General features: G+C 31.1%; 5 protein-coding genes across 27 annotated transcripts in view; 3 read left to right on the top strand and 2 right to left on the bottom strand.

Annotated features, from left to right (window-relative positions):
- The first annotated feature begins 3,761 nt into the window (after positions 1–3,761).
- Gart (trifunctional purine biosynthetic protein adenosine-3 Gart) lies at positions 3,762–9,535 on the top strand. 6 transcript variants are annotated; one of them, XM_031978412.2, is made up of 18 exons: positions 3,762–4,056; positions 4,378–4,680; positions 4,951–5,039; positions 5,171–5,260; positions 5,339–5,586; positions 5,656–5,855; positions 5,942–6,136; positions 6,226–6,356; positions 6,417–6,627; positions 6,702–6,837; positions 6,897–7,119; positions 7,467–7,661; positions 7,748–8,003; positions 8,089–8,292; positions 8,375–8,521; positions 8,600–8,868; positions 8,960–9,217; positions 9,301–9,535. In XM_031978412.2, the coding sequence occupies exons 3-18, from the start codon at positions 4,962–4,964 to the stop codon at positions 9,484–9,486; spliced, it is 3,027 nt and encodes a 1,008-aa protein (XP_031834272.1). In that variant the 5' UTR covers positions 3,762–4,056; positions 4,378–4,680; positions 4,951–4,961; the 3' UTR covers positions 9,487–9,535. The 6 variants fall into 6 exon arrangements, with proteins under 6 accessions (XP_031834272.1, XP_031834275.1, XP_031834273.1 ...); XM_031978415.2 differs by having other exon boundaries at positions 4,413–4,680; XM_031978413.2 differs by having other exon boundaries at positions 4,433–4,680.
- A 71-nt stretch (positions 9,536–9,606) lies between these two features.
- LOC116427724 (dnaJ homolog subfamily C member 28) lies at positions 9,607–12,207 on the bottom strand. Of its 4 annotated transcripts, none has more exons than XM_076372261.1 (6): positions 12,118–12,207; positions 11,360–11,889; positions 10,964–11,095; positions 10,514–10,606; positions 10,088–10,441; positions 9,607–10,026 (listed from the first exon to the last, which is right to left on the bottom strand). In XM_076372261.1, the coding sequence occupies exons 2-6, from the start codon at positions 11,462–11,464 to the stop codon at positions 9,607–9,609; spliced, it is 1,104 nt and encodes a 367-aa protein (XP_076228376.1). In that variant the 5' UTR covers positions 11,465–11,889; positions 12,118–12,207. The 4 variants fall into 4 exon arrangements, with proteins under 4 accessions (XP_076228376.1, XP_031834285.1, XP_031834284.1 ...); XM_031978425.2 differs by having other exon boundaries at positions 11,360–11,455; positions 12,118–12,136; XM_031978424.2 differs by lacking the exon at positions 12,118–12,207 and having other exon boundaries at positions 11,360–11,455; positions 11,543–12,100.
- Positions 12,208–12,619: 412 nt separating this feature from the next.
- LOC116427723 (pre-mRNA-splicing factor 38B) lies at positions 12,620–15,953 on the top strand. 2 transcript variants are annotated; one of them, XM_031978420.2, is made up of 6 exons: positions 12,620–13,181; positions 13,369–13,652; positions 14,043–14,206; positions 14,285–14,683; positions 15,384–15,620; positions 15,684–15,953. In XM_031978420.2, the coding sequence occupies exons 1-6, from the start codon at positions 13,151–13,153 to the stop codon at positions 15,748–15,750; spliced, it is 1,182 nt and encodes a 393-aa protein (XP_031834280.1). In that variant the 5' UTR covers positions 12,620–13,150; the 3' UTR covers positions 15,751–15,953. The 2 variants fall into 2 exon arrangements, with proteins under 2 accessions (XP_031834280.1, XP_031834281.1); XM_031978421.2 differs by having other exon boundaries at positions 12,624–13,181; positions 14,055–14,206.
- A 288-nt stretch (positions 15,954–16,241) lies between these two features.
- LOC116427722 (glycosaminoglycan xylosylkinase) lies at positions 16,242–19,903 on the top strand. 2 transcript variants are annotated; one of them, XM_031978419.2, is made up of 6 exons: positions 16,242–16,387; positions 16,715–17,083; positions 17,792–18,092; positions 18,190–18,458; positions 18,528–18,754; positions 18,824–19,903. In XM_031978419.2, the coding sequence occupies exons 2-6, from the start codon at positions 16,715–16,717 to the stop codon at positions 19,050–19,052; spliced, it is 1,395 nt and encodes a 464-aa protein (XP_031834279.1). In that variant the 5' UTR covers positions 16,242–16,387; the 3' UTR covers positions 19,053–19,903. The 2 variants fall into 2 exon arrangements, with proteins under 2 accessions (XP_031834279.1, XP_076228375.1); XM_076372260.1 differs by having other exon boundaries at positions 18,528–18,750; positions 18,824–18,960.
- The window catches only part of sick (sickie), a 520,404-nt gene continuing 511,427 nt past the window's right edge, over positions 18,211–27,187 (bottom strand). For 12 of the 13 annotated variants that reach the window (XM_031978463.2, XM_076372255.1, XM_031978464.2 and 9 more), the window contains 5 exons: positions 26,582–27,117; positions 25,247–25,777; positions 23,987–24,189; positions 23,532–23,899; positions 21,142–22,931 (listed from right to left, as the gene is read on the bottom strand). In XM_031978463.2, the coding sequence (XP_031834323.2) occupies positions 22,773–22,931; positions 23,532–23,899; positions 23,987–24,189; positions 25,247–25,777; positions 26,582–27,117 (1,797 nt within the window). In that variant the 3' untranslated portion in view covers positions 21,142–22,772. Of the gene's footprint in view, positions 18,392–21,141; positions 22,932–23,531; positions 23,900–23,986; positions 24,190–25,246; positions 25,778–26,581; positions 27,118–27,187 lie in introns of those variants that run through there. The other variant, XR_012999731.1, reaches the window with a different exon arrangement.

Consider the following 27,187-nt stretch of genomic DNA (forward strand, 5'->3'; position numbering starts at 1 on the left):
TTATATAGTTTTATGTAGTTTTATATAGTTTTATATAGTTTCACATAGTTTTATGTAGTTTTATAGATTTTTGTATAGTTTCATATAGTTTTGTATAGTTTTATGTAGTTTTACATAGTCTTACATGGTTTTATGTAGTTTTATAGAGTTCTGTATAGTTATGTATAGTTTTATACAGTTTTATGTTGTTTTATATACTTTGATATAGCTTTATACAGTTTTATATTGTTTCATACAGTTTTATATAGTTTTGTATAGTTTTATATAGTTTTATACAGTTTTATACAGTTTTATATAGTTTTGTATAGTTTTACATAGTTTTGTACAGTTTTATATAGTTTTATACAGTTTTATTTAGTTTTATATTGTATCATATAGTTTTATATTGTTTTATACAGGTTTATCCAGATTTACAAAGTTTCATAGAGTTTTATATAGTTTTATATAGTTTTATACAGTTTTATATAGCTTTATATAGTTTTGTTTAGATTTACATAGTTTTATACAGTTTTATACAGTTTTATATGGTTTTCTATAGTTTTATATAGTTTTATATAGTTTTAAATAATATTACATAGTTTTATATTGTTTTATATGGTTTTATATAGGTTTATATAGTTTTACATAGCTTTATGTAGTTTTAAAGAGTTTTGTGTAGTTTTATATCGTTTTATTCGGTTTTATATTGTTTTATATAGTTGTATATAGTTTTATAGAGTTTTATGCAGTTTTATACAGTTTCATGTAGTTTTACATAGTTTTATATAGTTTTATATGGTTTTAAATAGTTTTATATAGTTTTATACAGTTTTATAAATATTTATACAGTTCTATAGAGTTTTATATAGCTTTATACAGTTTTATAAAGTTGTATACAGATTTATACAGTTTTCTATAGTTATGTATACTATTATATAGATTTGTAATCGTTTATATTGTTTTATAGAGTTTTGTACAGTTTTGTATAGTTTTATATAGTTTTATATAGTTTTATAGAGTTTTGTACAGTTTTGTATAGTTTTGTATAGTTTTACATAGTTTTGTACAGTTTTGTATAGTTTTGTATAGTTTTACATAGTTTTATACAGTTTCATAGTGTTTTATATCGTTTTATACTGTTTTATATAGTTTTATATAGTTTTATATTATTTTCTACAGTTTTATGTAGTTTTATGTAGTTTTATGAAGTTTTATACAGTTTTATACAGTTTTATATAGTTTTATATAGTTTTATATAGTTTTATATAGTTTTATATAGTTTTATATAGTTTTATATAGTTTTATATAGTTTTATATAGTTTTATATAGTTTTATATTGTTTTATATAGTTTTATATAGTTTTATATAGTTTTATATAGTTTTATGTAGTTTGACATAGTTTTATATAGTTTTATATAGTTTTATATAGTTTTATATAGTTTTATATAGTTTTATATAGTTTTATATAGTTTTATACAGTTTCATATAGTTTTATATAGTTTTCTACAGTTTTGTAGAGTTTTGTATAGTTTTAAATAGTTTTATATAGTTTTGTATAGTTTCGTACAGTTTTATTCACTTTTATACAGTTTTATATAGTCTTATACAGTTTTATATGGTTTTATATAGTTTTATATAGTTTTACATAGTATTCCACAGTTTTATATTGTTTTATATATTTATATAGAGTTTTGTATAGTTTTGTATAGTTTTATACAGTTTTATATTGTTTTATATGGTTTTATATATGTTTATAGGGTTTTATAGAGTTTTATGTATTTTTATATAGTTTTATATTGCTTTAGATAGTTTTACATAGTTATATATACTATTCTGTAGCTCTAAATAGTTTTATATAGTTCTATTAGTTTTAATTAGTTTTATACACTTTTATATAGTTTTGTATAGTTTTATATAGTTTTTTGTAGTTTTATATAGTTTTATATAGTTTTATATAGTTGTATATTGTTTTATATTGTTCTATATGGTTTTGTACAGTTTTGTATGGTTTTATGTAGTTTTATATGGCTTTATATTGTTTTATATGGTTTTATATAGTTTCATATCGTTTACACAGGTTTATCTAGTTTTATATAGTTTTATACAGTTTTATATTTTTATATATGTCTATATAGTTTTATGTAGTTTTATACAGTTTTATATAGTTTTATATAGTTTTATATAATTTTATATAGGTATAAATAGTATTATATAGTTCTGTATAGTTTTATATATTCTTAGACCCTTTCGTATAGTTTTATATAGTTTTATATAGGGTTGCGTTACGCCGTTCGCGGTTAGGAAAATTTTAAGGAACTTTACGTTGGTACGGTGGTCGTGGAGTACTAAGGTACTCTGCTCTTGTCGCGTGAAATAAACCTTATACTATTGGTTTTGGAAATTTTCACTTGTGTTTTATTTCTGAGTTTATAAGTAGTTAAACGGTCGATGTTTGAAATCGTTCTGATTTTTGCGTTGTAAATCTCGTTCATTATCGGCTCGCATTCCCTCTTCCTTGGTCCGCGTTTCTCCTTCCGAGTCTCCTTGGCCCAATGGCAGAAGAGATCTGGTTAATGCATGGGAACGATTCTATGCGCATATGCTGCGAGAAAGCGCGGGACCCAGATGTCGTGATAGGTATCACCACATACCCCTCTTACCTCATTTGGGGAGCGCTAAGTGGAGGTCTTTTCCGAGGTTGCATTCCAATCTTGCGCCTTTTCTTCGTACCTAAAATAACGTCCTGTCTATGCACCTAAATTATGCATTCTGAAAATCCCTTTTTCCTTTTAACTATCCAGTTTTCCTTTTAGATACCAAATTTATGCATCCGGTGACAAAATTCATCTTTTCCGAAAACTCAGGGACTGCCGCGATGGAATTCCAAGATTACAAAGCTACGCCCCCACCAGATCGCTGCAGCCCTCAGTTCTCCCAAAATCCCTTTCCCCCACTCCTTTACAGAATCCTTTAAATACGGAGGAAAAACGGAAAAGAAGACTCAGTTTTTTTTTAGAAGAGCGACTTTGCGACGTTTAACCTAAAACATTGTACTCAGTTCAACTTAATAAAAACTAGTGTTACAAATCCAGTGAATCTTCCTTCCTTGAAACACACTCTCAGAGTCACCTCGACGACACAGAGAAACACACAATGTTCTCGTAAAAGCGAACGCGTCGACGGATAACAATTTATCGAATTCGCCGAAGTGAGGACCGAATGTAACACGTGTCAACCTTTTGAAGAGAATTTATGACCCCTTACAATGTATCGAATTTGCCGAAGTGAGAACCAAATGTAACACGTCTCAACCTTTGGAAAAGAATTTATGGCCCCTTACAATGTATTGAATTTGCCGAAGTGAGAACCAAAGATGATTCTAGCTGAAAATAATAATTCTCTGGTTTCCAACTTCCTCTCAGTTCGGCCGTCCGCGTTGAGTGTTTTACGATAATATACTATGTCTATAATGTTCTCGCTAAACCGTTCGTATTTCCCTCTCAATTTATGAGCTTCGACCACGGAACGCAGCTGTAGCTATCTTCGCCTGGCGTTACCGTCGTACCGTGCCTATCCAATTCACGCGATAGCGTTACACAGGACTATATAAAATTATATATAACTATTTAAAAATAAATAAGTGTAAATAAAAGTAGATAACTATATATGAATGGTCGCTAACTTACCGTCTTTATACTAGTTACTCGGTAACAGTGTAATCTGCATACCCCTACCCCCGAACGACATGATAGCAATGTTTGCTTCGAGATCGCCGACTTCGGTCTGAGTCGCGTAACTTTCTCTTTACCCAGTGCCCTCGATCCGTTAACACCTATGACACGCATCACGATTTTATTTTACTGCTTATCTAGTTCCTTCTGGTAGGCTCGTCCCTTCAATAGCGTGCGCATTCACTACCTTTGCTGTACTGTCTGCCCGAGATAGTGTAGGGTACTGGAAGCAGTTCTCTGTAATGTTCATTACAAATAGGTAAAAGTTGTTTTGTTGTTTACACCTCTTCGTTAAAAGAGTGCACTGATTTACTTAGAGACGCCCTTGTCATATATAATACTAAATGTAACTATATTACTGTGTAAAACTCTAAAAAACTATATAAAACTACATCAAATTATATCAAACTATCTAAAATTATATAAAATGATATATGAAAGTATATAAGAGTAGACTTGTAGTAGATAAAATGTCAATAGTTTTTCTTAAACGAAATAAATAGGCTAGTATTATGACGCAAATAGAATTAATTAAATAATTAATATATCTAATTATAAAATGTTATTAAAAGTAGTAAACCATGTTTCTTTTATCCTTACTTTACAAATAAGAAGTTTACATTCGCTGGAATGGAATGATATAGTTAAATGTTTATGTTTTTGTCAGATACGTATATTTCATAATAAAAGATACTATTTAAGTATCAAGAACTGCTCAACAGGTCAGATGTCATCATTATGATAAATAGGTTATATGTATTAACCCCTGTGAAGAAATGATCGTAATACGCGCGAGGATGTATCAATAAATCGCGTTATTCTATGTGCTTAAGTGAACGCGAGATCTTAACACATCAGTTTTGCTTCAGTACTACCTGTTGCTTTAACTGCCGAGAATCTTTCATATAGATAGACAAATCGTAATAAGACGTCTACCACGTGTATTCTCAGAAAATCACACACGAAAAAAGTAAGTATTATTTTATAAATATTAAGTGTAATTTAAATACTATTGGCATGGAGGCTATAGTTTAACATAGTAAATTATATAAAACAATATATACATATACACGTAAGAATAATTCAATTCATTACTTAGCATTTTAGTCTTTATGTTAGTACTTTCTGTTTTATATTGAATTAGAATGCTATATGTTATATCTTTTTCTTCTTCTTATTGTTATTATTATCATTATCATCATTTTATTATATTTTATTGTAATAACATTAAGTTTTATAGTTTTAGACATAATGGCACATACAGTTTTGGTTATTGGTGGTGGTGGTAGAGAACATGCCATTGTTTGGAAACTTTCATTATCTCCACATGTAAGTAATTTAAATGTCATGTCTATGAAAATATGTTCATTTCATTAACTATATACTGTTACTACTACAATGATAATTTGCACAATTTGCTAAATCATTTAATTTTGTGTTTAACTCTGAACTTTTATTAGGTGAATAAAATTTATGTTTCTCCTGGAAATATTGGAATGACAATAGTTGATAAAGTTTCTTTAATAAAATTAAATGTTGGGAATAACAAGGTATTGTTTTATATTAATGTGTGCTGATTTTTATTTTTGAAATGTATTCAAAATGTATTCAACTTAGATTTTCCATAGGAAGTAACCAAATGGAGTAAAGACAATCATATAAATTTAGTAGTTATTGGTCCAGAAGAATATTTGGCAAATGGATTAGCAGATGAATTAGAGAATGTAGGGATCCATTGCTTTGGTCCTCAGAAAGCAGCATCTAGAATTGAAGCTGATAAGTATTGGGCAAAAAAATTTATGGATAGACATCAAATTCCTACAGCAAGATGGAAAGGATTTACCGATGCTGATGAAGCAAAAAAGTTTGTTATAAAGTGCGTACCAATTTTTACTTGCAAATTAATTATGTACAATATTGTTACAATAATAATACTTTATTGTAGTACACCATATCCAGCACTTGTAATAAAAGCTGCAGGTTTGGCAGCTGGGAAAGGGGTAATAGTAGCAAAAGATAAACAAGAAGCATGCAGTGCGATAGATAATATTTTAACGGAAAAAAGATTTGGACCTGCTGGAGAGTCAATAGTCATTGAGGAATTATTAGAAGGGGAAGAAGTATCTGTACTTGCATTTACAGATGGTACAACACAAGAATTTTAGAATAAGTGACTATTAAACTCCATTGTGTTTCAATGATATCGACCAATGGTATAACCTTTCTTATAGGAAAAACTGTTGTACCAATGGCACCAGCACAAGACCATAAAAGAATATTTAATGGTGACATGGGACCAAATACAGGCGGTATGGGTGCTTATTGCCCATGTCCTTTATTGCCAAAAGAAGACTGTAAGCTAGTAAAATCAGATGTTCTACAGAAAGCAATTACTGGTCTTAGACAAGAAAAAATTCCATTTGTTGGTTCGTGATATATAGAATAATATTACTTAAGGACACATAAAGTTACAAACACAATATAATATACAGGTTTATTATGTTAAAAAATTTAGGTGTATTATATGCTGGGTTAATGTTAACAAAAGATGGGCCCAAAGTTTTAGAATTTAACTGCAGATTTGGAGATCCAGAAACACAAGTGGTGTTACCATTACTTAATTCAGATTTATTTACAATTATGAAGGTAATAAACACTTTAACAAATTAATGTTTTGTTAAAACTAATATATTTAGCGGTATCTAGGCTTGCTGTGAAGGTTCATTGACTGAATCTCAAGTTTCATGGCAAGAAAATGTATTCGCTGTTGGCGTTATTTTGGCATCTCGCGGGTATCCGATATCCTCATCGAAAGGACAAGTTATAACTGGTGTGAATAACATTTTGAGTAAAGCGGATCATTTCGTTTTCCATAGTGGAACAAGTATTTCTCCTGAGGGAAAATTAGTGACTAATGGTATATTTTTAATAAAATTGAATAGAATATAAATAAATTGCAGATTGTTTTAATTTTATTATTTTTCTTACTAGGGGGAAGAGTTCTTATTACGGTAAGTTTAGCATCTTCATTGGCTTTAGCTGCTGCAAAAGCTACTCATGCTGCTCAAAAAATATCCTTTGAAGGAAAACAGTTTAGAACTGACATAGCGCATAAGGGAATTGCAAGGTATCTACAATTTATAATTTGTTTATGAAGATTATTAATTTATAAAGTAATATTTTCAGGTCTATATTGCACAATGGAAAACTTACATATAAAAGCAGCGGTGTAGACATAGTGGCGGGAGACTTATTAGTTTCAGCTATTAAGCCAGCTACATGCTCAACACAACGTTTAGGAACAATTGGTTCAATAGGTAGCTTTGGTGGATTATTTGATATAAAAGCAACTGGTTATAAAGATCCCATTTTAGTGTCTGGCACTGATGGCGTTGGAACTAAATTGAAGGTATAAATAAATTGATACACTTGACTCTCGGTTTATGCAGACTTTTTTTACGCGGTAATTTTTATGCGCAAGTTGAATTTAATAACACCAAATAAAATGTACTTTTGTTTTCTGAAATATCATTATTATTATTATTTCTTTTGTTTGATTATGTGACATAACTCTGCATTTTTAAAACTTATACCAGTTTTTCTTTCGAATATTTTGTTTCCTTCTGTACCGACAGACTCTATTTACGTGATTTCCATTTGCGTAAAACAAATCCACATGGAACGGATTTTCGCGTCAATCGAGGGACAAGTGTAATTGGACTTTTTTAAATGCTACAAATTATTATATTTCCACAGATAGCATTTGAATATAATAAACATGACACAGTGGGTGTAGACTTAGTAGCTATGTGCGTAAACGATGTTCTTGCACATGGTGCAGAGCCACTATTTTTCTTGGATTATTTTGCCTGTGGGGAATTGAATATTAACGTAGCTAGCGATGTTATTAACGGAGTAAGCGAAGGATGTAAACGAGCTGGATGCTCATTGGTAAACAATAATAATATTTTTAGTGATTGCAAGATTGAAAAAGTAAATATTTATTTATGTAATAATTTTTCAAAAATTATTCATAGATTGGCGGTGAAACAGCAGAAATGCCTGATATGTATTCCCATGGAGAGTATGATTTAGCCGGATTTGCTGTAGGTGCAGTTGAAAGGGACAGATTACTTCCACGCTTAAATGATATAAAGGATGGTGACATTGTAATCGGTCTACCATCAAATGGAATACACAGTAATGGATTCAGTCTTGTCCGAAAAATTATTAAACTAGCAGATAAAAAATATTCAGATATTGCACCATTTTCTGAAAAATCTCGCACTATCGGTATATAATAATTTTTCTTGTTTTTTTTGTACATTATATTCTATTTTTATAAAAACAGTTAATTTATATTTACTATGTTTTAAAGGTGAAGAATTATTGGAACCAACAAAAATTTATGTAAAGGGAGTAATTTCAGCTATGCAAACGAATTTAGTAAAAGCATTTGCTCATATTACTGGAGGTGGTCTCACAGAAAATATACCAAGAGTTTTACCGAAAAATATGAGAGTAGAACTCGATGCTAATAAATGGAAAATCCAACCAATCTTTAGTTGGCTAGCAGCTACTGGTAAGAAAAAAAATGAAAAGATTACATTAATTTATCAGGATTTACTTCATATTTTGATATGTTTAAAATGACATATTTTTAGGTGAAATTAATAAAGAAGAAATGCTGAAAACATTTAACTGTGGTATTGGCGCAGTATTAATATGTTCACCAAAGGATAAAGATGAAGTTTTACTTAAATTACAAGCAGAAAATCCTGTAGTCATTGGTCATATAAGTAATCATAAGGGTACAGTCAATAATATTATATAAATACAATTTTCAAATGCTATTTTTGTGTAATAACTAATAATATAAAATCTTCTAGACAATGAAGTTAGAGTGAATGTTAGACATTTTGAAACAGCATTAGAAGTGGGAATGAAACGATACGTACCGAATATCGTTACAAAATTAATCAAACCTCTAAAAAGAGTAGGCGTTCTCATATCTGGTAGCGGTACCAATTTGCAATCACTAATCGATGCAACTCAAGATCAAACACAACATATCGGCGCAGAAATAGTTTTGGTGATATCAAATAAACCAAACGTTGAAGGCCTTAAGCGAGCTGAACGAGCTGGTATTAAGACAATGGTCATTATTTTTCTATCATTTTTTAATCCTTTATTTTTCACTATTGAAATTTAAATACTAATTAATGTTTTAATTAAACATCCTATAACAGGTTTTTAAGCATACTGATTATCCTAGTCGAGAAGCTTTCGATTCGGCAATTAATGTGGAACTAGATGCTGCTGAAGTTAATATAGTTTGTCTAGCTGGATTCATGCGAATTTTATCTAATAGTTTTGTAAATAAGTGGCGAGGAGCTTTAATAAATGTGCATCCGTCATTGTTACCATCGTTTAAAGGCGCGTATGCACATAAAGACGTATTAGCAGCTGGTGTACGTGTTTCAGGATGCACGGTACATTTTGTTGAGGTATAAAATATTCTTATAAACTATAATATGAAAACATTACACGTGTTTAGAATAACATATACTATTAAATGAATTAATTATAGGTTGATATAGATTCTGGAGCAATCATTGAACAAGCGGCAGTACCTGTCTTACCAAATGACACTGTAGAAACACTTCAAGAACGGGTGAAAACAGCTGAGCATTATATATTTCCCCTAGCATTAAAACACTTAGCAAACGGTAGAATAACATTAAAAGAAGACAATACTATTAAATGGAATTATTAGAAATAAAATATTTTATATTACTTTTTGTCTGATAAACGATATATTTTTATCTCTGGTTGTTTATTATTAACTTTTTATATACAATTATCTATAACTTTAGAAAAAAGTAATTGTTGAATTTTATTTTTTATGAAATGTTTTTATTAAAAATGATGTTAAATCTCCAAGTATATCTCCACTATAGTCTTCAGTACTATAATTCGGATTCACATTTTTACAATTTGAATATTTTTTGGTTTTTTTCTTTGGTACCATAGAAAGTGCTTCATTTGCTAGATCTTCTAATTTAATATGGAGCATTTGTTTTTGAAGTATAGGTACTAATAAATTGTATTTATCAATTTTTTTATTTACACGTTTCGTCACTAACGAAAAATCTTTTATAATGTTTTCCCAAGTTGCTTCATCCGCAGAACTCAATGGAAGAGGACCTACTTCGTTGCGTCTTTCTTTTAACTGTTTCCGTAAATTTTCAGTTTCTTCTCTGATTTCTTTAGATAATTGTATCCATTCGGGAGTAAATCCATTTTCTATTAACACCTGTAAATGAATTGCATATGTAACGCACTATAAATTTTTAATGGAATTTAATTTTCCATACCTCATTTAATTTATATGTTACAAAATCAACATATGGATTTCGCATATTTGCATTTTCTTTAAGAGGTTTACCCGTGCCTGGTAAATCATTAAATTCACCTTTCTTCATTGCATCTTGTATTAAATCTTCCACCAAACGATCCATTCCGAAGCGTGTTTTGATATCTTTTGCACGTTCTTTATCCTTTCCAACCAGTGTATTACGTTCCTCAGCTTGCAATTTTTTAAGTCTGTGCTCTATTACATTTTCAACTGCTTTTTGAGCCCTATGTGCTGTATACAATTTCTGTCGTTTACTAAATGTTCCAGTTCCTACATTATATGTTAAATAGTGACGATGCTGTGGAGCAGTATGCTAAACAATAAATGAATGTAAATTAATACTTTTAAAAAGTAATATAGTATATTTACAACATTGAATACATACTCTAATATCAAATTCTTCAACCTCAGGTAAATTTTCATTTTTTTCTTTTTGATCTATTCTTGTTTTTCGAATTTGTCTATAAGCGTTTTCAATCTATCGAAAATGAAATTGATATTATATTAGATTATATCATGCTGCATTAACTTTTTCATTATTTATAAAATAATTTAATAATTTAATAATTTAAACATTTAAGATTGTTATAGTAACAAAATTTATTTAAAACCTTTATTTTTGTGAAAAACATATGAACAGTTGAAAATGTTATTAAAAATTTTAAATACTTTAGAAAATATTATGAACATTAGTGCAGTCGATTGTACTTAACATTAAAGAAAAAAAGAATTTTAATTGTTTAGTATAATAAACATAAATAAAATAAGGTAGAAATAATAAGTTCAAATATTACAAATAAATAAGGGATTATTATAGACAATAGGCCATTTGTACCTCAGAAAATTTGGATGCGCTAGCTTCTGATGTACCACTATCTGGATGAAACCGTTTGGCTAAAGTAATAAATGCTAATTTCAGAGTTTCATCCTTACAATCCTCAGGAACCTCCAATATTTTATACCATTCCTTATAATTAAGAGAAACATATAATTTTTATCTTAACCATAAACATAATAAATATATACTTAAAAGTTTATTTTTTACTTAGGTGCCAATAGATATATATTTTTTAAAAATGAATGATATTAAATTTAAATACATGCTTTTAAGTTTAGACTGTAAATAAATTTGAAATAATTCATAAAAATTAAAAAGCTAATAAATGTTATTATTTGATTTCAGCATTATACCTTTTAATGTTAATATAAGATGCGATAAAATAGAGTATACCTTTATATTATGTTGGTGTTTAAATCTTCTTATGTGCATTGAATCCAAAATCATAGGAAGTGATAAATATTCAGATTTTACATGTAATCGATTGAGCTTTAACATGATTTTTAAAATGTGAAATGTTATAATGGTTTTAATACCTTTATACGATTATATAATTGCTTAAGGAATTATACATACATATGGATGTTGACTACTATTACTATTAATAAAGATATTGTTTAAAATAAAAAAGTGACCAAGGTGAATTTATAGTCATAATTATTTGTATGTATATAATACATCGTATATGATGTATTTTACGGTTAATTTTGGATATGAACCGAATATTTTACAGTTATAAATTACTTAATAACAATTTACGTTACATGTTTCTCAGTAATCATATAAAATATCAGATACTGACATTAGATAAAACGTCAGCGCAAGACACGTGAGCGTGACTATTTATTTACCACTGCTATGTAGTGTCACAATGTGTATATATATATACGTGCGTTGTCTACATTTTATTATATAGTCCAATTCTGTCAACAAAACCAAACTTAATTTTGTTCTAAACAAATTTTATATAATTTAATACTATACTGTTCTACGAAATATGAATGATTTGACGAAACTTTCCCAATAAAAATGAAACAGTAATCGACCAAATTTGAATAATATGTAACATGAAATTCAGTTTCACTACTTCAAATTTCATATCATTAAAAATTGATTGAGTAAAGTTATATTTAATCTGATTTTTAACGTACTTGAAATGTTCAAGCAAATTTGCATATCGAGTTGTTAGGTGAATTTAGTAATATTTTGTTTACAAAAATTCTTGAGTAAACTCAAGTTTTAAGTTGGTCAAACTTCCCGCCAAGTTTGAAGCTAAGATACTAGAAAATCTATCATTGCACGCTATGGAGCTTGATTACCTTTTGCCGTATCGATGGTGTCGGTTCTTAGGGTGCTAATTTTGTAAATTCATTACTTTTTGTTAATCAACTACATATCTTAGAAGGTCAAAATTTACTTATGTGATCATCAAAACAATTTTGGTTATCTACAATCTAACAATAAGAGATTGTGTATTTCTGAAAAATATTTATGATGTTTTCGTTATTTGGGTATTAAAGAAGATGAAATGAGATATTCTAATATACGCTCATATTTTGGTGTTAAAATATGAAAAATACAAATATTTAGGTATATAGTTAAAATTAAGTATTATTACATTTATATCGTCAAAAATTAACTATTATAAAAAATTATAATTTTGTGATAAGTGTGTTTAAAGGTTTCAATGTTCGTTTATCGTGAATCATGTTTATTTTGACATTTTATAGTTTTATTTGAAAGTGTAACATGCATGTGTCAACGTTTTCATGTTTTTATAAATTTATGAATTTAGGATACAACAATGGTTGAAAAAAAATATGAATATTCCCCAGTTTATATAAGAAAAAGTGTGATAATTTGATTATTCGTGTGTAGATACAATACATATGGAAACAGTAGAGATGTAATGAAACCGGATGTATACATGTGGTGTAGGCATGCGTATTACTGTATTGTGTCTTTTTTCACTTCCCGTTGACGTCATTTTTCCATATACTTACATAAAAAAAAGCGTTATTTGAGCCATTAGAATTCACATATAATTATTTTGATTACAAGTTCATAGATATTTTGTGTTAAATACGTTTAAATTATAAGTCTGTAGATAAGTGTTATAACTTTCGTATGTGGCGTCCGATCTGTTGAACTTCATCGCGAGGCTCGCGAGTTTAGGACGTAAACATGCAAATGCAAGAAGCGGAAGGAGCGGATGGTATGTAAATATTTATTGTATTCTTTATGAACATTTAATTCTTATTCCTCGTTTACTTTTCGTTTCAATTTTAAAGAAATAAAACAGTGTATAGTCAGCGTGACCTTTGTAATATACTTAACCTCTACAACAAGATCCTATGTTGATCATAGTTACGCAAAATATAACTGTATTATGTACTTTATAGGTTCACCGTGGAATAATTCCAGCGGTTGTGATGAGGAACGCCGACCAACTCAAAAGGAGGGTAAAAAATCAAATATATTACCGTTATGGGGAAACGAAAGGACTATGAATTTAAATCCATTAATTTTGACAAATATACAGTCATCACATTATTTCAAAGTGAATTTGTATGAACTGAAAACATACCATGAGGTGATCGATGAAATTTATTACAAAGTGTCTCATTTGGAACCATGGGAAAAAGGAAGCAGAAAAACAGCGGGTCAAACGGGCATGTGTGGAGGCGTGAGTATGTTTTTTAATAGAGTGATAATTTTTAATTGTTTGTTTATTTATTGATTTGTAAAAGTAGCGATCATAGAGTCGTTATTGTGTGCATGGGGATATTCCAAATTCATTTAGCACTTTAAAGGACCTGGACAAACTATGAAATGAAATCTATCGATAATGATAGAAAAGGTGAAAGTGTTTTGACTAAATTACATAAAGTGAAAGCTCTAAGCATGTAGACTTTCATTGTTAATATGCAGTCATCAATATGAGAAATATTGGTCTCAGATATTGAGCAGTATTATTTAACACCACACTTACTTATTGCAGAGTAGCATGTTCTCGGTCAATATATTTAATTATAATATAAATACGAATAATTGACATAGGGGGGTGTAAATTTAGCGGTTCATGCAGGTTCGCGGTGTTGGCGCTGGTGGAATTGTTTCAACGGCTTATTGTCTACTATATAAACTATTCACATTGAGGTTAACACGGAAACAATTAAATGGTCTTATCAATCATCCTGATTCACCATATATACGGGCATTAGGATTTATGTATATTAGGTAAAATTAATGTCAGCTTTCTTGAAAAAACATTTGATGTTACTATATAAAAAACTAAACTATCATTAATACTTATAGATACACACAACCACCAGCTGATTTATTTAGTTGGTATAGCGATTACTTAGAAGACGAAGAGGAATTAGATGTAAAAGCTGGAGGAGGTCAAGTAATGAAAATGGGTGATATCCTGAAACAGTTTCTTACCAAATTAGAATGGTTTTCAACATTATTTCCAAGAATACCAGTGCCTATACAAAAAGAACTTGAACATCGATTAGCAGAAAGATTTCCACAACAATCTATGAATGCCCGAAATGCAAAACCACCTATCACATTAAATAGTCATGGAAAATATAGCAATAGCAGTAATAGGAAAGATAATGGCAACCTTACTTCACGAAATCAACCTCGACATATCCCTGATAGTGAAGCTCAATGGGGCGAGGCAGAGAGAACAAGCCACTGGCGAGCCAGGTGCGTCTACGTGGTATGGCTATAATCACGTTACTAATTTATATAAGTTTAATAATATCCATTGAATTTGTTAGGGAAGAGGGGTGAAGTATGGGATATACGAAGTCCAGGAAAATAGATTTGATCTTATAGTATAATATTTTCAGTTTTGTTTTATGTATGTGTGTGTTATAATTTCATTCTGGTATAGTTACCTGTTGATTTCATTCGATTTCACATAATAAATTTCTTCACATATTTAGATCATTTGATTAATATCTTCTAATATATCGGAAACTTCTAACACTTATCAGTCAGATATTTATTCTTAGCTAAAATTATTTGTTTAATTGTATGAATATGGTAAAGTCAAATACATAGGTTATGTGATATATTTTTGAGATATATTTTCATTTGTATAAAATTATTTTCATACTTTAGTAAAATTCACACAGTTCAGTTGAAAATAGTTTATATGAATAATATGTTATCTCAATATTCATGATAACTGTGCACTTACATACAAATTTGAGTATTAAGAAATACATTTCTTAAATAGTAAAGTATTTGTAATATCGAGGTAATTAAAGAGACAAATCACTTTTTAATATTACTTTTAAACTTTTACATTATATGCTTGTACTCTTGTCGTGTAGGTTAATATTCTTGAAAGGTTATTCATTCTTCAGCAATACTTCCCTTTGAACAATTTTTTTTCCAGGTCTGACGAGGATCGTAAGGATAAGTATAGAGAACGTGATCGTGAACGGGAACGTACTAGAGAAAGAGAACGAGAACGAGCGCGAGAAAGAGATAGAGAAAGGGATAGGCATTTCAGACGATCATCTAGTCGCGATCGAAGTCGAAGACAGAGAGAATATAGGAGTCGTAGCAGAGACAGGTCACATAGAGATCGGAGTAAAGATCGTTATCGTGATAAGGATCGTTACCGAGATAGGTAGTATGGCTTTTTTTATATTTATTATTAATTAAAGATTTCTGAAGTATCTTTTAATTATAGGAGAGGCTCGCCATATGATTATGCTGCGGAGCTTGCTCGGGAAAGAGAGAGACAACGAAGAGAATGAAAATGTATGTTAACGTGTATATATCGATATAAATGTTTGTACGAGTGTAACTATGGAGATGAAAACGATTTAGAGCCGAGCCATCTGAACACCTCGTTTTAAGAGAAAACTTGCTCCATTTGGAGTAGTAGCCTAAATTTAATTCGACTATATTCACCATGTAGTTTACATGTTTTTATAAAATAAAATCATGATTATAATTATTATCTTGTTATACCCTTATTTTCTACATATGTTTCAGTTTTACTATGTTTCAGTTTTAGGTATATTATATTGATATTATTACTGAATAAAGCTAATAAATTATTTATATAAACTTCTATGAAATGTTCTCAAAACCTTTCTGCAGCTACTGGAATATATTTAGAACGTATATTATTTAAAAAGAACGTTTTAAAAATTGTATACTTTGTTTAATAAACAAAATTAAACTAATAATCAGAAATTTTTATTCATCTTTATTTATTCATGGCTCTGATTCAACACTGGCGCGTGAGTATTTTGTATTGAAGTTAAAAATGGCGACGGATACTTGCTGTTCGATTACCGCTAGACGTGATTAAAAAGTGGTGACATTGAAACATGGGAGAAATACCTATTATCAGGTGACATCATCAGCGAGGCCAATTTTTTAAAGGTGATAATAACAACAGAAATTTTTCGACCTTTCTTTACTTTAATTTAACATTTACATCAGTTTCACTGTCCATCGTATTGCTTTCGTACAGTTCGGTCCTGTTTTATGCAATCCTAAAGTTCAATAATAATGATCATAAAAACAACAGATATAAGAATACGTATACTATTATCCTTTATGGATTGTTTATTAGGAAATACAAATACAAATTACGTAGGTTCATTCTGTGAAGTTACAGTTCCTCCATATCGAAAAATGACACAGTAGAATAATTATACGCCATCTATGTACCCTCTATTCGATCGAAACTCTGAATTCTGTTCACAGATGATTGGCCGACGCTGCGCTCTTGCTGCTTTAGGCGGCCTTTTGATTCTTGTTTTGAGCGTCAATGTGTATTTCATACGAATGATTGTGGAAAGTTCGTCACAAAAGACTTCTTCCAAAGGCATGCCTGTTTCTCAATTAAAATCTGAACAGGAACAATTGATCTCATACATGGAGCAAAACTTAGAAGTTTCACCAAAATCGTTTGCCAAAGACATGGCGAAGAAGATTAAAGGGGAAATTCAAACATTACCCTCAAGATATTTTAGACAAAATACTAGCTATGCAACAGTCCTAGAACGTTTATTGACTGAATTAAAAATAACGCCTAACGTTCGTGAAAATATATGGAATATTCCTAATAATAATGTTAGTATCTTATCAAAGTACTGTTAATTAATGGGACATAATATCTTTTCGTTCTCGATAAGAATTTTCACATAGAAAATAGTACTTTTTTGTTTAAACGGAGTTTAGTAGTAGATTAATAAATGTATTCTAGGTATATAATTGCATTGCGTTATATGAATGTTAATAAAATCGTATCAAATGAATGATGTACATAAATTATAGTTTTCTTAATATCTATTTTAATACAAGTACAAAAAAAGAATATAGAGAAGTCCAAGGAGTCAAGTGTTCTTCAAAACTGATTTTTGTCAAAAACGAAGACAAGCAAATATTTTTTGAATTAATTATTTGTTTTGAAAGAAAAGTATATTTTACATGTATTTTAAATAAATTTGTGAATATTAATGAAGGATGATCATGATCATGATCACATCTTTCTTTCTCTTGCATTTTATTTCATATACATAATTAGATTATCTCTTTTTCTACTTACTTATGTATTTATCTTTAGTATTTCTTTCTGTAACTGCAATCTATTCAAAGATATAGAATTCTTTTAATTCAGAGCTTTGGTAATTCTTGTACAATGACATTCAATGTTTTAAATTGACATATTAATAGGGCGGTTGTAATTTATCGGATGTAAGGTTTCAATTTGTATATCAGAATGTACAATTTATAAAAAGACGACGAAAACTCTCCGTAAAGATTGAACTCAACTTTTAGTGGCCGGATGCGCACCAGTTAATCCCGCCGGTTGCACCAGAGCTAGGAACAATTTTGGATGCTTTGCGTAAATCGAAAGTTATACGAGCAGATAATGCGCCACTCGGTACGCAATTGAAACTGATGTTAACTCTGGAACACGGAGTGAAGGCGATGTTCAAGCCTCAATGGTATTCCAGGGATACAGTTATCCGAGGACCTGTGTATCATGGAAAAGACCGGCATAATGCAGAAGTTGTTGCATTCCATTTATCTTCCTTACTGGCCTTGAGAAGAGTACCCATTACTGTTGTAAGAGAACGTATGTTTTTATGTTGCCTACGAAGAACTAGAACAATATATTTTTATTTACTGGAAAACAAAGCTTTCTAAATATTCGATAATAAATATTTTTATAGTCAACCTGAGACAAGAAGTTCGGCCACGTGCAACTCCTGAACTCTATGCGACCATGTACCAAGACGGCAATGATACTTGTCTCTATGGGATTTGTCATTATTGTTCTCCTGCGGATCCAGTTTGTGGAACAGGAGATATTTTAGAGGGTGCTTTGATTTCGTGGTTGCCGAGATATTTGAGGCTTGTGAAGCATCGTCATCCCTGGCAAAGGACGTACAAAAAGAATAAATTTGCCATGTGGGAGACGGATAGTAGTTACTGTGAAAAAGTATGTGTATTCGAGTATATCAATGTTGTTATTATGTGAATATTGTTAAAATACAATTTATTCCGGCAGGTTAAAGAATCTAAAGCTTATTCTCCGCAATCATCAAGTAGGCTTTTGGATTTAGTAGATACCGCGATCTTCGATTTTTTAATGGATAATGGTGACCGTCATCATTACGAGTTAGCGCAACATAATTTTCATAATCCGGCTGTTTTATTGATCGATAATGGAAAGAGCCTTGGGAATCCCGATGTTGATCATTTTGATATTTTAGCGCCGTTATATCAGTGTTGTATGTGCGTATTTGAACGCAGATTTATTTTTTACGTAGTGCAATCGGCGAAGCTAATGCTTTCAACTTTTAGGATTCATAAGACTACCTGGGATCGTTTAAAGTTGTTCAGTGGTGGTTCTTTAAGTATGTCACTTAGAAAACTTGTTGCGCACGAGTCGACAATGGCTGGTGTTGAACATCTTATTACAGATGCCCATTTAAGTGCCATGGATAGAAGATTACTTACCGTATACGCAGTTGTGGAATATTGTGTAAAAAGTAAAAAGTATGCTTCTAATGTAATATTAGATCATCGGTAGCCTACAATTTATAGAATATTTAGTATATTTGAATAATTTTAATAATCTAATAAAAATATACATATATTATGTATTTTATATAACTCATATACGATTGATACTAATTGAGAGGGTTTCGGGGAGTGGCGTCAATTCGAAATTTATTGAAATGTCCACGGATTGTTTCTAGTGCGAATAAAAAAAATGCAGAATATTATGTATCTTCAATAAACCAGCTTTGTATATATACTATTTTTCAAAATTATATTAGCTGAAGGGTACAACATTTTTGTAGAAAATAATCGAAAGATTCTCTTCATCCGTTTTTAAAATGAACTTCCATTTATTATATTGTTTCTGCGGTAGTAATTAACATTTTATGATCTATTAAAATTGAACATGTTTAGTTTTACATTTATATTTTATGTAAGTTGTGTGTTTACATATGGAACTTATTTTCTATTTATTATAAGAATTAAGTATTCATTCCATGTTAAATACGTCTATACTGAATAGCTACTAAAATATAGGATCTTAAAATATAGGTATCCCTTACAATAATGTCCAAAAATATTAATTTTATACAGTAATGTTAATGACAGAGGAAAAATTTTACCTCTTTCACATGAGTTTTTATATAAATTTTGATCACATATAAATGTAGGTATTTCTCTGTTTCATTTTATACTTTCTTTCGTTCCTCTTTAAGTAGAAAAAATAATGAAAATACATTTTATTTTCAAAAATGTTTAATTGAAATTTTCCAATTCAATTATGAACAATCATAGGAATTAATTAAACGGCAGTTAATCAGTTTTGTAAGTATATAAAAATTATGAATTTTTTAAAAAATTTATTTGTCACATATTTCTTCACAGAATGTATTCATTTTCAAACATAAATAAATTTGTATATCAGATAATGTAATACATAAGTAGTTTTATTTAATTTGTGTAAATATTCTTCTCTGTTTATATAGAACTGAATGAAAAAGTATGTTTCATTATAATGTATTTGTTTAATTTTTTCATCGTTATCATTTTTTAATATGTAAGTAAAATTATCTTGTCTTTTTTAAAAATAAAAACATGTATCACATGAAGGAAAAATAAATACATTTTATTCTGTAAAAGGAATGGAAAAGTAAATACGCTGAGAAGATAAAAAATATAGTAGAGTGCTTAAAGCAATAATTCAGTATGATAAGGCGGGAATTGAATTTTGCTGTGCAACTTTGAAGGTAATTGTAAAATGTTTCAAGTTAATTTAATTTTTTGGGATATCAACGTAACTTCGATTGATCTTGATTCGACGTAATTTTTTAAATAGCTTATTTTAATCTGCAAAATTTATAATGAATACAAGGGTACTAACCTTTTCTATTGCACGTAGAAGCGTGAATTTTCAATTAAATTTTCTGAGGGTAGTGAGACCTAAGATTTACTCATTGGGAAATACATTTACTTGGATACATTATCGACTGCCAAATAGCTATTAATTGATTAATTCAAAATAGAAAGTAACTAATGTGTAATGATTTATGTTAAAGGATTCGTATTACAAATATTTGATACAATAAATTCGAATCGACAGGAAATATTGCTAAAAGTCTACGATTTTTCAGCGATGTCCGTGTCACAGGATAACTTTCCTTCTTTCGATGGGACATTTTTTAAATAAATATCATATTAACCCTTTCAGAGATAATTAAGAGTGTATTATTTATCAGAAATCGAGAAAATCATGCTCTTTCTTTTTTTCTAATTTAAGAAATGTTTAAAATTAACTTTTGATTCTTTATCAGAGATGATGTATGATTTGAATGTAGAGATATTAGTACTTAGTCGTGGATACATATATAATCTACATACACACATGAAATTAATAGAAACATGTTCCATTTAAAAAGAAGAACAACTAAAAAAGTCTAAATAAAACAAAAATAATATAAAATATATAATTTAATCGGTTTTATTAAATTATACATTTCTATTAACTACTAGTGTTCTAATTATATTACACTATGAAAGGGTCAATACACGGAAAAAACAATTCAGATAAAACAAATAAGAAGCGGATGAAAAAGAATGATTGAATGATATCAACTACATAAAGTTTAGTGTGATTTTATTTGATGACACAATAATTATCGTTATTTGAATAAAGGTCGAGTGCAATGTCGTACAGCGTATAAATACGGTACAAACGTAAAAAACCTGTAAATGCGACTGTATAATTGTTACGTTACATGCACATCGATTTCACGACGACATCGTGCCACCGACCGAAATCTGAAATCGGCCATAAAAGCCACCTATTATTAAACATGTACAATATGTATAGTCTGTGTAGCCTGTGTGTTATTCTCTGTCTTCGTTTTGGTTAGTCGACACGATCCAATGAATTGCACACAAATGATTTATCATCATTGCCCTCCATCTCTTTTCTTTATACACTTTACACGCCGTTGCCTAAAAGAGATGTCCTCGCAGGCTACCGTGGGACTTCCAATTGAATCTTCATCTCTAGCGTCATCGTACTTTCCAAATCGTATCTCGTATTTACAATGTTACATGACCAGAATTACTCACATATCTTATTGGCTAATTATAAACTTTATCCGTAAACGTACATTTAGCGCCGTCATCTTTAAGTTTCGTGTGTGTTGTGTGTCGCGTACGATTGTGGGCGCGCGCGCGCGCGCGTGTGTGTGTTGATGTGGGTGTGGTTAGATGGTTGTGTGTATAATTATATTAACATTTTTTAATTAAATAGAGCTTTCGTAGCAAAGTATGTATAAATAGACTATTTTTGCACGCACACCCATCAGTGCACACTCCGAACTGCGCTGCATTCCTGAAGGCGAGACAGTACACTCCATTTTTGAGCGGTTCGTTTATGAGATCCGTCTATCGAATAAGATAAGCTATTACCTGAAAAGTAGTGGACGAGAGGAATGGCAGTTCCCCGGGGATCCTAAAATCTTGGCTCAGTTGCGAAGCCGTTCTCTTTGTTTACGCCCTATGATAATACTGTATATCCCATCGAAATTTCTTGAGAAGAGTCCGCGTATAAGCTATACTTACGTTGGATCGTACTTTGATCGTAGAAATCGTATTTGTTTAAAATAGACTCGTACTTCGTTAACGGCAGCATGTATTATTGCATCGCGTGGTGACGTACGTCCTTACGTCCCATACGTTCGAAGAACGCTGGCATTTATTCGCTTACTTGTCCCTTACTTATCTTAATTACATATCACACCGAGGTGCCTGACGCACGTAAAAATCTAGAATAAATATAGGCCAGTTGTAGGCATTGAAAAACTTTTCTTGATAGACTCTAATTCCTAATTTCGCTTGCAATGCACGTTTTCTAGTCGTTTAAGAGCGACCGGAAGGACGTGTTTTACAAAAAATCACCGTACCGCGTACTGCCAAAGACCTCCTTAGTCTTCGTTAATACTTCGACCGTTTTCCGCGCCATCTCTTTGATATTTCTTTTGCCGTAAAAAGTTAGAAGGAGAAAAATTTGTAACCGTAATCTTAAAAGTTATTAAAAATTTGATTCTTTTGATTCTTTTCCCATCCCCGAAATTTTTAGATGCATCTAATTCGGTTATACGTCACAAACGGGTGTGGATTACTAGCTGTTTCCGTCTCGATGTTACAAACTGGCCTCGTGTATGCTCACATCTCTAGGTTTACTTTCGTTCGCGTGAGTAGTGATGACATTGTCAAATTACAGCGCCGATTCTACACCCCTGGACGATGATGTCGATGAACTCAAATCTTCGGAGTGACGAGTGTGGGATGAGTCAAGGGAAGTGACCGAGTCGCTGTCGTTGCTGTGAGGACTCGAGTAATTAGCCGCTTCCTGTAGTCTCATTAGCATGTTCAGCTGTAATAGCGATAAATATTAATTATATTGAAACTATAATATTAAATATAACATAGTGGAAAAAATATATATATATATATAATTTCCATTATGTATACTTATTTCAGAATTATGAAATAACGAATTTCTTTAATTAAAAAGTATCGTCATCATCCAAAAGAAATCTTTTTAAATGACTGACTATATAAATTCTAGACACTTTTAATGATAATTAAATATGACACTTAAAATTTATGACTTTTTAACGAAACATTAAGAAAGTACATTTCTTACTGTACACTTCTTACTGTATATGAACTTTCTTTAGCAGTAAGATTAAAAACCGGTTATGGTAAAGTTATGTGGCAGTAAACTCAGACTGTTTAAAACGTTTTAGTTAAATTAACTTAACATAGTCACAGTTTGCAATTTATGAAAACTGTTATTTGAATTTTCGAAATACTTCAGTACACTGATGTCCATGTATTGGTCATATGTAAGTTTTGAAAAAACGAAATAAAGCAGATATTGTAATCAATTTGATAATACTGCTGTTCTTCCATAAATGTACACAAACACAGTTTAATATATGAACATAATTAGTAAGGGAGATATACTAACCAGTGGGTCACCTTCGGTGTCACTATGCGTGCTGCCAAGGCTTTTAACGCTCGATCCTCCGACTCCGGAAGTGTGTCCAGAAGTAACGACATCGTAACCAACGTCCTCGGGACGTAAACGTAGAAGAGCATCGCTGCCACCGTGCACCGCATGCGGAGAAATCCACGGATAACTCGCAGTGATAAATTGAGCTGGATCTTCCCAGGAAGTATCGCCATTCCCATTTCCACTAACGCGTCTGCCGTAAAGTGTTAATCCTTCTCTGACTGCTTCCACCAAGTATGGTATCACCGAGTAGTTCCACAAGTCCGTGAACCATACTTGAGAACCTGTTACTTCCATCGGGCAAGACAGAAATAGTCGTGGTCCTGTAAGCCAAACATTCATTATTAAGTGGTCCGCCGGAGAAATAAAGATCATCGAAGTATAGTAATCGTTAACTTCAATCGCCTCACCTATAGTCACATCGGAGCTACTATGAGTTTCTAGGAACTTGTTGAGATGTAGCCAAACACGGGGCAACCACTCGACAACCGCTGCCATTTCTGCATTCCTGGTCCCACCACACTCGCGAAGCTCGTGCTCTAATAGTTTCTGTCTGAGGTAACGGCCTAAGAACCCTTTAACTGGTTCCATGTGGTTAGCGCAAAGCACCCACCTGGCAAAAAAACGGTCGGAGAAAATTAATGTAGAAGACGGAGGAATAAGAGTGTGAAAACAGTTGGTTGCGTTGCATAAGCTATTACTATTATTTTCTTCGGAAAATATTTAAGAAAATAACGTAGTTTGTATTTAGTATGTTGAGCTTTATCGAATTCTCTTGCCGAAAACAAATTACACACAATTTAGACAAATTATGAAAGACATCTTGTTTAATTTTATCATTTTAAATATTATTTCTTTAACTCTTAATCCTTTGCTCTTTGAATTTCTTTTGTATTTCTTTCTCGATAACTCTGCATTATTGTAATGTTTGATTTGAAATATATTTTGAAAAATGGTTGGTTTCTAGAGAGCAGTATAAACAATCCTTTTTACTAATAATATTGAAAATAACAATATGTAGTTGTATCTTATCAAATATCTATATAGTTGTATCTTATAAAATATCTCGACAAAGAAGCGCACCTGTGAATAAAACTGGTGTCGAGTCACACTCGACATAGGAGCGCAAAGTGTTAATAGTAAGAAAAAAATGTGTCGTAGAAAAATTAATAAGACGTAACATTGTTATAATTATATGATATGGTATTCTCTTAATTCTTAGCGATTCTTACAGTAAATGTGCAAGCCCTGTAATTCGATATATATGTTATATATGATCGAAGTAGTTTACATCTGTGTTACCCAACTATTTTTTATTTACTTTTGGGACAACTGCACCTTCTAAATTTGCCCAGTTTGCATTAAAAGCATTTATTATTGGATACAGAATTTCTAAAAGTAAATAAGTTTGATTAAACAGTTATTTTATATTATACGGAGTATACAAAAATGCCGAAACATATTTTCCACTGTAAATAACAATTTAGAAAAAGTTATTACAAAATAAAGTATTACAGGGGAAAGGAGTAGATTTATAAATAGAAACACGTTTACCTTAAAAACGTTTAGTGAGAAAATACAGGATGCAAGAGAGGATGTGACGTTGCTTTCAGTACGTTATAACAAATGGATAACAAAGAGTGTTAATCGAAAAAAAATGTAAAATATACCTGAAGTTATGATGTAACTGAAGATTAGTTGTGCTACAGGTTGCTTGGCTCATTGTACCGATAATAGCTGGGCAAGACGAGTGTCTAGTACCAAGGAGACCACTGAACAATTCACCCAAGGACGCGGCGTGTTGCAAATTCTCGAGTATGATTACTCTCGGTAATTCGTCGGCTGCGTTCGAGTCGCATCTTTCGGCGATGTGTGCGAGATACTGCCTGAGTTCTTTGCTAGATTTGTGGTCGACATTAAACGTGGCCACTGCTGCCGCGTCTTTTGTATCGTTATCGATATCAACCAGAGCATGAGCCAATTTTCCAGCTAAATAGCTCTTGCCGGTACCGCTGGGTCCGCAAAGAATGACCCTGCGATGTTCGGTTAGCAGTGATATCAGCCGCTGTACTATAGATCGTGGTATTAAGGTGTCTACTGCAAGCCACGAGTAACCGGATAGCACTAGGTAAATAGTTTTCACGTGGCCAATCAGATATCCGCAGGGAAGTAATTCTGGATGCTGAGAGTCAGTAGTGCATCTATACGAAAAAGAAGGAAAATGATAAAAACGTTACAAATAATTATCCAAAATATGAATACGCACGGTAGGCGAATAAAGGTAAACAGTTTTTCTATATTCGTTAGAAATTTCGAAATATGGAGGTAACATGTCACTTTTGTATATCAGAAATTTCTAATTATAGTAGCTATCATTAAATCTAGCAGTCAGTTCTTGTAATGACATTACTGTACCCATTTATCTTGGTGTTTAATCATACACATGTTATGTACGATAGAGGTATACTTAAACGTCGCGACGTTCTATTGTCTTATTTGTTCAATAATTTACATTTCATGATCACACATACCAATTTATAGACATTTTCGTAAATATAAACGCAAGTTCATAATCTACACCTTTGAAAAGAAATAAAACAAAGTTTCTTAATGTCAAAAAATACCAAGCCATGCGATCCTTTTCTGTTTTTACATGACAAGATTCTAAATAGTGTGATCATTCCATTTTTGCATATCTAAGCAGGTAACAATAAAAATCAAATTAAGTAATTAGAAGGGAAACAAATACATAAACTTAATTGGATTCTACGAACCGATAGGCTGACATTTTTAGACAGTATAACGGAGAAGCGCGATCGCGCCGTTCGATAACCAAACGATTAGTTACTAATGTTCACCGTACTTCACTGACATATCAATCAAACAACTTTATATCATAAAACTTAAACAAATGTATATATGATTATTTGTCATGTAGAATAATAATACTGTATATAAAAGTTCTACGTAACAGACATGACAATTTTAGTAACAGAAAAGTATACCTAGAAGCTTCGCCAAGATGATAAGCGGCGACGCATTCCACGCCTAGACCAAGATTCGTCACAGGATCGACTCTCGTCACGTACTCTTTGAAGCAACGTCTCACGGTAGAATCGAGAGAATCCCAAGTCGTCTTGTTGCTAATGCAGACACTTGCGATGACACAGTGGGGAGGTTCACCCATGCTGCCATCAGATGTACTTCCAGTTAATAGATTATAATTGAAATTTTTCTCGCTACCGAGATAGATAGCCACGTTAATCCTTTTTCCATCTATGTCCTGCTCCAAAGTTGGTTCTCCCGTAGTCGAGGTGGTCGACGGTACCACCGGATGTTCCGGTACATTCAAGTTTTCTAATTGATCTGCCGCTGAAGTGGTGTCACCGTTCGCTAGCGCAGCAACTGTAGAAGCCACTTCCGTCATGCTGAAACGTCTGTCCGGATCGCTGGGCAGAGACGACTGAGACGATGTTAAAGACTTTGATGTTACCAGTCTTTGAAGTCGTTCATTATTTTGTTTTAAATTGAGCATCTCGTTCTGTAAAAGATACATTTTAAAAGTGTAATTTGAGAAATTTTTTGATTAATTGTTTGAAAGAATGAACTGC

This window comes from Nomia melanderi, chromosome 11 (assembly GCF_051020985.1).
Source record: "Nomia melanderi isolate GNS246 chromosome 11, iyNomMela1, whole genome shotgun sequence".
NCBI lineage: Eukaryota > Metazoa > Arthropoda > Insecta > Hymenoptera > Halictidae > Nomia > Nomia melanderi.

Excerpts from the sequence above, each read along its gene's own strand:
- Gart (XM_031978412.2), top strand. The coding sequence starts at position 4,962 with ATGGCACATACAGTTTTGGTTATTGGTGGTGGTGGTAGAGAACATGCC. Across the intron at positions 5,261-5,338 it reads TAAATGTTGGGAATAACAAG|GAAGTAACCAAATGGAGTAA; the intron begins GTATTGTTTTAT and ends GATTTTCCATAG. Across the intron at positions 8,522-8,599 it reads TCATATAAGTAATCATAAGG|ACAATGAAGTTAGAGTGAAT; the intron begins GTACAGTCAATA and ends AAAATCTTCTAG.
- LOC116427724 (XM_076372261.1), bottom strand. The coding sequence starts at position 11,464 with ATGTTAAAGCTCAATCGATTACATGTAAAATCTGAATATTTATCACTT. Across the intron at positions 10,442-10,513 it reads TTGAAGAATTTGATATTAGA|CATACTGCTCCACAGCATCG; the intron begins GTATGTATTCAA and ends TTTATTGTTTAG. Across the intron at positions 10,027-10,087 it reads TAACATATAAATTAAATGAG|GTGTTAATAGAAAATGGATT; the intron begins GTATGGAAAATT and ends ATTCATTTACAG.
- LOC116427723 (XM_031978420.2), top strand. The coding sequence starts at position 13,151 with ATGCAAATGCAAGAAGCGGAAGGAGCGGATG. Across the intron at positions 13,653-14,042 it reads AAACGGGCATGTGTGGAGGC|CGGTTCATGCAGGTTCGCGG; the intron begins GTGAGTATGTTT and ends GTGTAAATTTAG. Across the intron at positions 14,207-14,284 it reads TTAGGATTTATGTATATTAG|ATACACACAACCACCAGCTG; the intron begins GTAAAATTAATG and ends TAATACTTATAG.
- LOC116427722 (XM_031978419.2), top strand. The coding sequence starts at position 16,715 with ATGATTGGCCGACGCTGCGCTCTTGCTGCTTTAGGCGGCCTTTTGATT. Across the intron at positions 17,084-17,791 it reads GGAATATTCCTAATAATAAT|TGGCCGGATGCGCACCAGTT; the intron begins GTTAGTATCTTA and ends CTCAACTTTTAG. Across the intron at positions 18,093-18,189 it reads CATTACTGTTGTAAGAGAAC|TCAACCTGAGACAAGAAGTT; the intron begins GTATGTTTTTAT and ends ATATTTTTATAG.